This window comes from Engraulis encrasicolus, chromosome 2 (genome assembly GCF_034702125.1).
Source record: "Engraulis encrasicolus isolate BLACKSEA-1 chromosome 2, IST_EnEncr_1.0, whole genome shotgun sequence".
NCBI lineage: Eukaryota > Metazoa > Chordata > Actinopteri > Clupeiformes > Engraulidae > Engraulis > Engraulis encrasicolus.
Window position 1 is genome coordinate 35,818,470 of NC_085858.1, and position 12,301 is coordinate 35,830,770.

Sequence of the window (12,301 nt, forward strand, 5' to 3'; positions counted from 1 at the left end):
ACTTACGAGCTTACAAGTCTCAAAAACTCTTAGAAAGGCTAAATTACTCTCTTAATTTGCCAAGACGTATGAAGAGTATGCCATAGCTGAAGGGTATTTAAACGATGCCCATATCTTTCGTTTTTGCATATGCGGTAGGCCTATGTGGTTGGCACCACATTTCGTTTCCCTTGTGGCTTTCAACATTACAGGTCTATTACCATTGTTACTCTACTCATACCCATTTACTTTAATAACCGTTAGGCCTATTATTATTATTATTATTATTATTATTATTATTATTATTATTATTATCAACCTATTATTGGAAGAAGGTGTTATAAAATTAAGAAAAGCGAGGCTTTGTGGGCCTACCATGTCAATATCGTAATATGTTAAGTAGCCTATTGTGTACATTATTATGGATGTACATTGGAATTATATCCAAGTTTGTAAGACGTGTATTTTGTCGAATGTCCTGTAAAGAAATGCGGGCCCATGAGTAGGCTACTGTGAAGGATGGCCGTAGAAAAGTGCAGACTCTCCATCAACCCAAATAATCCGTTTTTAGATATATTTTTGACACTGAAGAAGGCTCTGTGCAGCCGAAACGTCTGTCATGTCAGTCCCTGCAATGTTAAAATAAAGAGAAAAACAACAAGAAAGAAGAAAAATTGAGTGCGATCCATTTCCTACTAGATTACTTCAGAGACGCACCAACAAGACGGAAGAGCGCGGTGTGTGGAAGATAACCTTGTAGAGGCCTATATATTTTTTTTAAATCACTGTCCAGAATATAGGCCTGTACGCCTAGCCTACATAAGCCTGATGATTAATTTTCCGATCCTCAATCATTTACCCTATTATCAAATGATAATGTATTCATATAACTGAGACTTACAGATGAAAATGTGCCAAAGCACGGCACACTTTTTATTATTCATTTGGCAAAATTAAAGAACGTGTGTGTGAACACGTGCAAACAATCGCTTAGGCCTATCTAGTCTAGTCCACTTACAATGGTGCGTTGTTGAAAAGTTGTTGTTACTGAAAGACCCATTCGAAGTGAAAGGAAGCTCTCGCAACAGGAGCAGATAATAACACAATTTATTGTATTTAGTGTTAGTATTATTTATTTATGATGCAACTTGCCTTGGTGGACGGCAGTCATCTCTGTGAATGGTGGTTTCAGAAAAGGGAAATCGCAGTTACAGTCACTTTCCATTTTGTCTTTCTTAAGAATTTCGTTCGGCTTTCTTGGGGAATCCCTGTGGAAAGAGCTTGCGTCGACACGAGATTTACCTTCACGCATTTCTGATGTAACAACAGGGATTCCGTTAATGGGGAGTGGTTATGTCACGCCAAGTAAACCTTAAGTTAGGCTATATACATTTCTTTCTTTGCACTTTAAAAAAAAACCATTTAAACAGCTTTTATCTGATTTTTACAATTTATTTAACTATGGAGTGATGCTTTATCTCAAACCAGTCTATGAGACAGGTATTCCGCTATACACATCTCACAGGGACGCGGTTGCCATTGTAAGCAATGGCATCCTTCATTCAGTGTCCAGGTTAAATGTATTTTCCCTGGGAGAGACCATTGAAAATCGAACAATGAGGGAAAACCTGGACAGGTGGCAACACTATAGGCCCAGTGGATATGGGGTCTTGGCATGGTGGCCCACAGCCAGGTCTAGACTGGGACAAAAAATCAGGCTGGGCATTTCGGCCAAGTCTGGTCCACCAAGCAATGAGGCCTGTGGTAATATTTTTAGTCATCTATTACGAGCTTTTTTGACCACAACAGGCAAAATGGATATTTAAATCCGACTCGGACATGTTAGCTCTAGTGGCATGAGGACTGATACCACTGCACTGAGAGGAGGAACAGGCCAAAATCGTCAACAGTCCACCAGGCAAGTGCCCTACATGTCATATGGCCAATCCAGCTATGCCCACAGCCAGAGAGGCTGGTCACACAAGCATGGTGGCCCAGAGAGATGGGATACACACATCATGAGCGGCCCGGCTTACATTCATTTATCAGTCATGATGTAGGGCTACACTGCTCGGCATGTTCGTTCAAGTTCAATTGTGTTATAGTTATATATCAGCAGTTGCTGAATGTACTTTAGTGTGCCCACAAATTCAACAATACAACCAGACAAAACAAAACTGAGGGGGGGGGGAGGGGGGGGTTGCATGGAAGAATAAAACAAGGGGGCATAGACTATAAACAACAGGAAATAACACAGGCCTACAAAACATTGAAAAGTACAATGAAGTGAAATGGTTAAGATGCCACCACCCATTTCCAAATAACCAAGTGGCCAACTGGCCAGCAGTGATTATGGCATGGAAAAAAACTGTGGTAAGATGCCACATGCTTCTGTGGTCAAACCGATATGGGCCACATCATACAGTTCAACTGTAAGGTTTTGGGGGAAATCTTCCAGTTTCTCCAGCGGACCAGCGGTTTGCATCAAAGAAAGTATATTATTCACCTCACTCCTTTCTCTTTACCTCAGAGAGAGAGATTGTGTCTGTCTGCCTGCATGTGCGTGTGTGTGGTTATTCTCTACTGTAGGCATAGTGTTCACTTCCCCAAAAGCCTCTTGGTTTTACCATCATTTATTCTGTATATAGCACCGATACTCTATGATGCGCAGAGATCAGTTCTTCATTCTCATCTCCCTGTTCTCTGCTATTGGACAGTTAGACAGGTTGGTATCATTCCTTTGGATCATGTTCATTTTTCCCTATGTTTCCTTACTGATTTAGAGTAGCCAACTTATGCAAGTATGAAGTAACCTACTATCCATCATTATTTTCTTTTTCTTCTGCTTTTTCAAACCGGTTGAATAACGAATGTGTATGATCATGTGCTATGTTTGACTGATTGATTGATTGATAATACAGTGTTGTGTCCTTCTTTAAATGAAAGTAATCAGAATCAGTTGTAGGCGCCTACTGTATCTTACATATGCATGTAGGGAGAGGGGGGGCTATATAGGCCTACTATGCAAAAAACACAATTGACAATGGGAAATATGTGGGTATAGCAGAGGTCTAGATGAAAAGTGTGTCTTTTTTATTTTTAATGTTTTGGGTCTGGGTTTGTCACTAAGAATAAAAAGGTAAGAGCAGAAAAATCCTGGTTGAAGGTGACTTTTTTCTCTTTGTATCTTGTCATTTGGTTGTCTGGCTCCCAAGTCAGTGGTGAGTTTCTCAAAAGGGAAGTTGTTAGCCTGTTAGCAACTTCGGTAGTTGCCAATGGGAAAATGCATTGAAAGCAACGAAGTAGCTAATGTAGTAAGCAACTTTGATTTCCAGAAATTCACCTCAGATGTTTCTGGATATGCGGGCCTTAACCTACTCCTATAGCAGAGGTCTACACATGATGACTCATGGACATGATGCTGTGGGAGAGGGGACCTTCATACTTCATCGCTGCACCTGTGTGACAGGCTCTCCATGAATATTTCAATTCTACAATACATATAGCTGACAGACACTGTGATTATTGTACCACTTAAAAACTGTAATATCTGCTTGCCAAGCCTCCTTTAATAACCCCTTGTGGACATTTTCCGTCTGAAAATAATGTGTTCTGAAGCAGGCCTGGGAAGGTTTCCAAAGAGGTACCAACATTGCAATGAGGTTGGCCTTGACCTTGGCTCAAGGGGCTAAGGAGCCTTACTGTTGCGCCAGGTAGCCTGAATTTCCTCGACTTTCAAATCTCTTCAAGACTTGGTCTGACCAAGAGCATACAAATTAACATTTTTCAAACGGCATGGTTGACACGCCTCTCTTGGTTTGCTACTGGTTGTTTGCTTCCCGACAAAGTGGGAGGGGTTCCCAATATTTCCGGAACTCAGAAACGATATTTGTATTGCTCCTGGCCTGACTAGAAGCAACACACTGAAGGTGTTGCGTCACTAGGAGGGCGCGCCCTGGCTAGGGTTCGATTTCCTTTTCTTCACTGTACTATCCTAATAAAGGCGGAAAAAAGTCCCGTCCTGTGTGTGTGTGTGTGTGTGTGTATGTGTGTGTGTCTGTGTCTGTGTCTTTGTGTGTGTGTGTTCAAAACACAGAAAGCTTTCAAGTGCTCTTCTGAGTAATCTCTGCACTCTGACTAATCTCTGGTTGAGTCTGGAGTTTTCAGTGCAGCCCAAGGCCAAGACAGGTGCACTGGTGATCCCCAATTGTCTGATACTTTAAGATGTGTTTATGCCACTGACTTTCTATGTTGCAACCACATCACAACTATGCTTGTCTATGCCCCTGACATTTCACTCTTTTTCATTTATTTCTGGCCATGAAGAGTATGCAATTTTTCACATTGACATAGGGGTGTTTGACCTCCCCTTTGACTTAACACTTGCAGCATGGTGAACCAAAGTCAGTTTCCAAGGAAACCATTTATTGTTTGTGTTTTTCACTCATCTGCACACACACACACACAAACTGTCTTGCTCTCTCATCCACACATGCGCGCGCGAACACACACACATACACACACACTCTCTCTCACACAGAGTGAGAGAGTGAGAGAGAGAGAGAGCAAGAGACGTCTGACCTAGTATTAGATGCGAAGCCTCTTGTTTGGAGGTGATTATCAAAGCTTTGTGTACGCCACAGCCTACTCATCCACAATTAATTGAAATTTGCCCACTTGGGTGACTCAGCCGTGTATCTACTAGTGTATGACTTTGGTGTAACTCATACTGTATCAGGAGAAAGGTATGAGGGAGATTTACCACCTTTCCTCAGTCCTTGCACACACTCACGCACACACACACACACACACACACACAGACTGACTGACTGACTTACATGAATACTGTAGTGGTTTGTCTTGATATAGAGCTGCTGTATTGGGCCTGCAGGGCATAAACAGTCGGCAGGATGCGTCACTCTGTTTACTATTGGGTTTCTTAATCAACATTATGCAAGTCTGTGCAGGGCTGGACAGGCCAACTGGCATAGTGGGCATTTCCCGGTGGGCCCCACACTCTTGCGGGCCCCTTTTTAAATTTTCTTTATTTTACATTTCTGAAAATAGGGGGCCACTAGGGTGCAGGGCCCACTGGTGAGTCAGTTCTGTGCCACTTATTATGAGGGGCCCCTTTAAGCCAAAATGCCCGTTCCCTATTTCTCCCCTAGTCCAGCCCTGAGTCTGTGTCAGTGTGCGTCTCTGTTACTGTCTTCTCGACTGCTTTTGTCAGTCAGTTTTTGTCTCTATTGTATTAAACCCGCAGTCGCGACCTGGACTGAACTCTGGCGTTGGAATTAAAGGGATACCTCTCTCTCTCTCTCTGATAATGCCTTTGATAGTTCTTGCCCCCGAGTAGGGAGATCTGGCAACGTGAATGTGAATTGTATGTGAGTCAGTTGTACTTACGTGTAGCCAACAGCTATCATAGACATGATTTGTGTTTGTGCTGCCATGTCTGGGGGCATCAATTTGAGAATACAATCCTGTTAGTATGCCCCACTTGACCTCCCCTGTAGCTCCAACCCCTTATTGTGTCTCAGTGGGACCTAATACATGGTTAAACATGAGGTCATTTTTTAATAACATTTCTAAACATTTCTTACAAGGGTGAGGCATAAATGCACTTTGTTGTGTGCAGTGAACAAACACTTGTGTGCTGTGGAGTGCTGTGTCACAATGACAATGGGAGTTGGAGTTTCCCAGTCTGGCTTTTCTTTCACAAAATCTAAAATCTTTCATGGAGCCTACGATAAAGCAGTGCCCCCTCACAGACCCACTCACAGACAGACAGGTTCATTAAGATAAATTATAGCTGCAAAGTAGCTGCATGTTTTATCCTGTCCTGAAATACCGCTGTGTTTGCTCAACTCATAACTCCTTCCTTTCTTAACACCTCTGTGAGACATGTGATCTTATAGGCAGATATCATTCTGTTCATTCTTGCTCTTTTATTTTGTTATACAGTCCATATGGGCCTATAATTTGATTCCGCAGCCTATATATAGAATCCATAGCCTGTAATCTAACACAGGAAGATATTTGAAATAAATGTAATATTTCTATTTCATTCTTTAGAGGAAGAAAAGGTCAAGCCATGTTTTCTTTAAGACATTTATTCAAGGTAGGCAATAAGTATAAATAAATAAGTATAAATAAATAAATAAATACATAAATAAATAAATAAGTAAATATAAATAAATACTCTCTCACGCGGGCGCGCGCGCACACACACACACACACACACACACACACACACACACACACACACACACACACACACACGCACACACAGGGCTATGGAGCCGCTGGATGCCGGTGGGGTCGTCTTGTCCAAAACAGGTGATCCGAGCAAGGGAGTAACTTTGACTTTGACATTGGTGGGGACACAAAATTGGTGGGGGTTCTCGGTTCTCCCCCGAGAAAATTTAGAAAATACAATGGTTAAAAGTACAATTTTAACGCAATATGTGAATGTATTAGCCTATGAATTAATGTACCTCAATGGTTTTAGAGGGGGATGATTTTTGACCATTTTCATTGTGTCTGTGTGTGTGTGGGGGGGCGGGCTGATTACCAATCATAAGTTCATGGCACACAGATGTTATATCAATGAGCAGATGATATGTCAACCAGCGTTCCTTAGGAAGTTGGTCTTTCAATCACACGGTTGCAGGCTTAAATCCCACCCTTAGGCTACCTCTGTTTACACCTCCATCCATGACTGGAGTGAAATTGACCAAAGCAGCTAGTTCTGATACAACATTGCTCCAGAGACTGTTACCAATAACATATAAGTAGCTTTGGGTTCAAATGTCAGCAAAGTGGTAGGCCTATTGCCTAACATGAAAATGATCACCAGTTCTGCCAATAGGCCTAGCCTACTCACTTTATTGACATTTAGGCCTATTTTAACAGCAACAAAAATGACACTGACATTTGCAAACCTTTTCTTGAAATAAGCTTGCATGTTTTTTTAAATAAAAAATAAATAAGACCCGGCCCAGAATTTTTTTTTGGGTTCCGGTGCCGACTGACCCTTTTTATCCTCCAAAATTAGCGATGCTGTGTGGACTGTTGTAGCCTACATACAAAACAACACATTCTCATAGGCTAACTCCCTATCTCTCGCTTTCTCCCTGCCTGTAGCTGCGTTTGCATCATAGCAGCCTACAGGCAACACACGTGCGCGTGCAAGTGTCTTTGCGCAGCGCGTCTTGACAGAAATCCCAGCGATGTCACCACATAGTTGCGCACCAACTGTGTCACGTTGCAGGCGAATTTTAATGCTACAACATACCAGTTAGCGTTGTAGCCCTTCTACATGACCGAAATGCAATACAACACAATGAGTAGGTGTAGGCCTATCTGCGATTTTTGAATGATGTTGGTTACATACTCTTCATGGAAGAAGGCTTCCATTTCAGCCGCGTTGGATGTTCAGCGAGATCAGAACCAAGTCGCAGCAATTAGTCTAGGCTACTCAAGTAGTCCTACAGTTAAATAGCCTGTAAAACCAAGTCAGGTTAATTTAATATGAAATAAGGGAAATGTTTTGCCGAAGTGTAGCCTTCCTTTAGGAACTCTTTCATTTACCACATGGGTCGCGTTAACAGAGGTTTGTCCGACGGATTTTTTTTTTTAAAGGAAGACTGAAGATTCTGAAGCCTGCCCGTCCTTTCGACGGTAGTTTAAATAGGCTACACCCGTATTAGTAGATCAAGTGTGCATTTCAATTCGTTATTATCTGCGCTGCGCAGATACCACATTTCTTCTTAAATAGGCCACTTTATCCTTCACCTTTCTCCGCCTCTCTCTGCTTGTCACGCAACTATTACGCATCTGCAGGGCTCCGGTCCCTGCACCCAAATAGTGAATTAGAAATTGCCGATGATGTCGGCACAACTGTTGGAATAGGCTAATTAAGATTCAGAACCGTTTGTAGGCCTATACGTAGGACTAGGCTACTACATTTCACCACAATCTGATTTAATGGCAGGGCGAAGTTATCCCTCTATCGCATTTCATAAAAGTTTTCATAAAAAGTTTTTTTTTCATATCATATACTCAGGCGTCGCCACAAACTCCTCGCTTGAAACAAAAAGTACTGTATGCAGGCCTATGTACCAGAAATAGTAACGCACGGTGTCTTCAGGCGCGGTTCTTGCATAGAGGCGTTGCTAGGCAACCGCCTTAGGCCCCGCCTTAGCCCCCCAAATTTAGGGGCCCCCTCTGACTGGGAGCGGAACATTTCACATAGTAATTGGGGCCCCTTTGGACAGTAATTCACAAATAAATGGTAATTTTCATAAATAAAGAATTTTGTATGTTTAAATTGGAAATAAGAGCAACACAATACATTACAAACAAATACAGATCCCATGCACACCCCTCTCTTTCGTGTTAAAATGGAATATTCCATCCATGCATGCCATGTGCGCGAGACGAGTTCCAAAACATTCGCTACGTTCCCACACAACATGCCTGCGCATATCTGCACAGCTCAAATGCGCACAATGCGTAATTACAGCGCATTCGGAACGCACTGTGAGTGCGCATTGCTGCCCATATATGCGCAGCGGGTCCCTCCGCGAACGCGCTGAAGAAGGAAGCGACTCAAGCGAGGTGACTGACATTTCTAGGTGGTGAACAGACATGCGAGTTTTGTGCTTTCCTGAATATGGATAACACTGTGCGTAAATGTTTTAAAACTCCAACATCGGTAACTTTGGATAACCCACGACATGACATGTTAGAAGCCTGGACTATCTCCGTGGATCGGACAGCGACAAGGAAACGGTGCCCTACACTGTAGCACTAGCAGGTCAACTACTGTGGCTATCCCCACTGATGGATCTGTGAATGGCCGCGGCACTGATAACCCCAAGTTTTGTTGAATGAATACCTCGTGAGATATTTTGTTTCAAAAAGGCGTTACTTTTCCTCTAGATGTGAACTGGAATTGGCTCGAGTAAGTTTTTCCATTGAAAATGACGCAGCTAAGCGCTTGCAGACGGTGCATCGGTTACTGTATCGTCAGACAACCTTCTCAATCTCTCTGAAATGATTTCAGAAACATGCTGTCGACATTTGGAAAGGCTTAAACAAGCATGCAGCTTTCAAGGAACATTCTGTAACTTGATGCGATGTGGCGAGATTTAGAACATCGCAGAATTAGCTGACATGTCAGCCATAGCTCCAGTAGATATGCTGGAGTTTTTAATAATGAACTGCGTTACGTGGCGATATTGCTGGCTAGTTCTGGATGCTAACAGGAGGTGATGTGGAAGTTCAGCCCGGAGAAACGCCGACGTGATTGACAAAAGACAGCGCTCTCTACTCATAGTAAGTCACATTGATTGTGTGTGTGTGCGCGCGCGCTTGTGTATGTGATTGCAATTGGAACTATTGCTACTACTATGCCTCAGTTGGTTGGTTTGGAATTCACCCGCCGTGGTGTTTTGTTTTGTAGCCAATTCAGTTTGAGATGCTTGCTGCTCGCCGTCCAATACGTCATGTGGATTCCCTGATTGTCGCTCCCAACGCAGGACGCTCCCCGGTCGGCTCACTCCCACTAGCCAGACTATCGATCCCACCGCCATATAACGGAGCTAGTTATCTTTTTGATGTTAGTTTTTTGTTTCTAACCCTAACCCTAAATTGCTTGTATGTGGCAGTGTATGATAATACGTGAAATATAATCGGGTGGGAGGACTACACGTCCGGGAGTGATAGAAACACCTGGGACTACACGTCCGGGAGCGATCTCAGTTGGGAGTGTCCATCTACCTCCCGTCATGTGCACACGCAGTTGGTGGTGTGGCGGTGGTGGCATTTGGGCGAAATGATAGGCCTACACTGCAATTTTACTGTCTATTTTTATTTGTGTCGTTGAACTTTGATCTGTGTTTGCCTGGTCTGGGTAGAGAGAGAGAGCGAGAGAGAGAGAGAGAGAGAGAGAGAGAGAGAGAGAGAGAGAGAGAAAGGAGAGGGAGAGAGAGAGAGAGAGAGAGAGAGAGAGAGAGAAAGGAGAGACAGAGAGGGAGAGAGGGGGAGAGGGGGAGAGGGAGAGGCAGGGCCGGGTTAAGATGACCTGGGGCCCGTAGGCTACAGGTTGCTGTGGGCCCCCCTGGAAGGCAAATATCACAACAAAGCCTTTGATGCCCATGTGTAATTGATTGATGTGCATGTGAAGATTGCAATGTTGAATATGTCAACATTGAATGCTGTCTAAATGTCTACAGCAAAACTTGGCCCAAGCACATTATGTTCAGGAGGTCTTCTGACTGTTGTAGAGAGCTTAGTTTTTGAATTGTGTATCTGTGATACAGAAGATGCTGTGAGCTAAGCATCTCTAAGCAAGCCTATTAGGCTATTATTATTATTTTTTAAGGGGGGGTACACACTTGGGTGGGCCGGTGGGCCGATGGGCCCCCTTGCTAACTTCGCCTTAGGCCCCCAAATGGCTAAGTCCGCCACTGGGTGTCTTACATAAGTAACTTTAATCTGACGTTTTGAAATGGTAGTTGTTAGACTAGGCCTACTCATTACTGAAAAAAAGTAGTGCGACTACAACGTTACCGGCAACACTGGTCGTGATTACACAGTAGGGGGCTAAATATTGGTGGGGACGTGTCCCTACCGTCCCCACCATAAATTACGCCCATGGATCCGAGACATCATGCAGAATAAACCTCAGCGCATGCAGTGTCTCCTTTCTCACGACCTCCCACGCGCAGACACTGTACTCCTGGAAATAAAACAGCGATTGCGGAAGAGTTAGGTTTAGTGAAAAATAAGGGGCAGGGCTTTTGTGGTGGATTTATTTTCAGATGTGCAATGCAGGCATAGCCTACCTTTTCTTCAAGGAAGTTTGTCATTTCTCCAAAATACTCCTCCAGTGCTGCTTCACTGTCGGAAAAGGTGTCTTCTTGGACTGTCTGCGACTTCTTTAAGACCTTCATAAGCAACAGAAAGCCCCATCATTATATGGACGACGCTTACCAAAACTGTCAACATATTGCATTTGCAAAAAAAAAACAACAACAAGGTACGAAAAGTATTCCCTTACACACTCGCTCTCCTCGACCACTCGATAAACCAAGTTTCGGAAGATGTCCAGTTCGACTTGGTCCCAGTTGGTTGGCATGGTGTCATTTTCATAGAGCACGTCGATATTCACGAGCGTTGCGTAAACAGCCCTCTCCACTCCGGTATCCACCTGTAATGAAGAATAGTTTGAGGTATTTGGCTCACGCTGCACTCTGCACTTCACTAAAAAACATCTCACTCGGAAAGAAACCCTCTTACAACTAGGGGCATGTCATGAAGGGACAGCATTTTATCTAATGTGCCTAAATAAAGAAAGAAATGAAAAAGCTCACCTGTGCAGTGGTGTTTGACTTAAACGAAGAGACAGGGAATGTAAAACGAGCATTGTGATCAAGGCACTCCAATGGGAATAGACCTCCCTAAAACAGATCAGAACACACATAGGGCCCAGGTCTATTCAGAAGCATATTCCATCAATATCAGTGCAATATATTTTTAAACCTTGAAAATATAGGCTACGTTTTAAATCAGATGATAACTTTACCATTTTCTCCAGAAGGCTTTGGATATTTTGTATCAACCCCCCGTGTATCCGGCAAGAAATAGGCAGTGGGGCGACTTGCGCAGCGCACAAAATGATGCACAAGTAAGTGAGGCTGTGCTGTGCCATTATGACTCAGAGACAGGAAAGCTGCAACAGAAAACATGCCTTTAAATCACCTCTGCAGTGATTCACGATGAAACAGTTATTCATTCATACACACAGTGCATCACATATTCTACACCACGACTAAGATATTGATACCGAAGTAGCCAGAAGTGCTTACCTGTGGTAGTTCCCAAGCCGCAAGTGTAGGCTGGTTTTGGATATTGTTTGATTATGCCCGGTAGAGCCATGTCTTGAGTTTAAATCTCCTTGTTGAATGAAGATGTATGAAAAGTGAAATGCAGCTCACGGCGTCTGGACGAAATAGTCTGGGAAGTTTGAGGAAACCGCAAAAGGAAGTTTCCCATCCTCAGTGGTGGTGCCCTCCCCCTCCCAAACACTCACACGGGGGCGCGCGCACCCCAGCTGGGTGACACACGAAGCGCATTTGAATGTATATACGCTAAAGTTCGAATTAAAAGTAGATTGTGTGCAGCCATGTTGCCTTGCAAATCACTTTATTCAAGAACATATAACGTCTCTTTTAGAAGCATGTGGAAACAAAGAGTGGAGATTGTAACGGTTTTGGAAGTGTAGTCCTATCCTAGAATCGCCGTGTGGGCGCCT

The 12,301-nt window shown here is 43.4% G+C and overlaps 1 protein-coding gene across 1 annotated transcript; it reads right to left on the bottom strand.

Annotated features, from left to right (window-relative positions):
• Window positions 1-10,633: 10,633 nt before the first annotated feature.
• On the bottom strand, window positions 10,634-12,028 carry LOC134464289 (interferon alpha-4-like). The gene is made up of 6 exons (XM_063217762.1): window positions 11,856-12,028; window positions 11,573-11,719; window positions 11,361-11,447; window positions 11,048-11,197; window positions 10,833-10,934; window positions 10,634-10,726 (listed from the first exon to the last, which is right to left on the bottom strand). The coding sequence occupies exons 2-6, from the start codon at window positions 11,696-11,698 to the stop codon at window positions 10,634-10,636; spliced, it is 558 nt and encodes a 185-aa protein (XP_063073832.1). The 5' UTR covers window positions 11,699-11,719; window positions 11,856-12,028.
• Between the last annotated feature and the right edge of the window lie 273 nt (window positions 12,029-12,301).

Excerpts from the sequence above, each read along its gene's own strand:
- LOC134464289 (XM_063217762.1), bottom strand. The coding sequence starts at position 11,698 with ATGGCACAGCACAGCCTCACTTACTTGTGCATCATTTTGTGCGCTGCG. Across the intron at positions 11,448-11,572 it reads AAAGCCTTCTGGAGAAAATG|GGAGGTCTATTCCCATTGGA; the intron begins GTAAAGTTATCA and ends GATCTGTTTTAG. Across the intron at positions 10,935-11,047 it reads TGGTCGAGGAGAGCGAGTGT|GTCTTAAAGAAGTCGCAGAC; the intron begins GTAAGGGAATAC and ends TTGCTTATGAAG.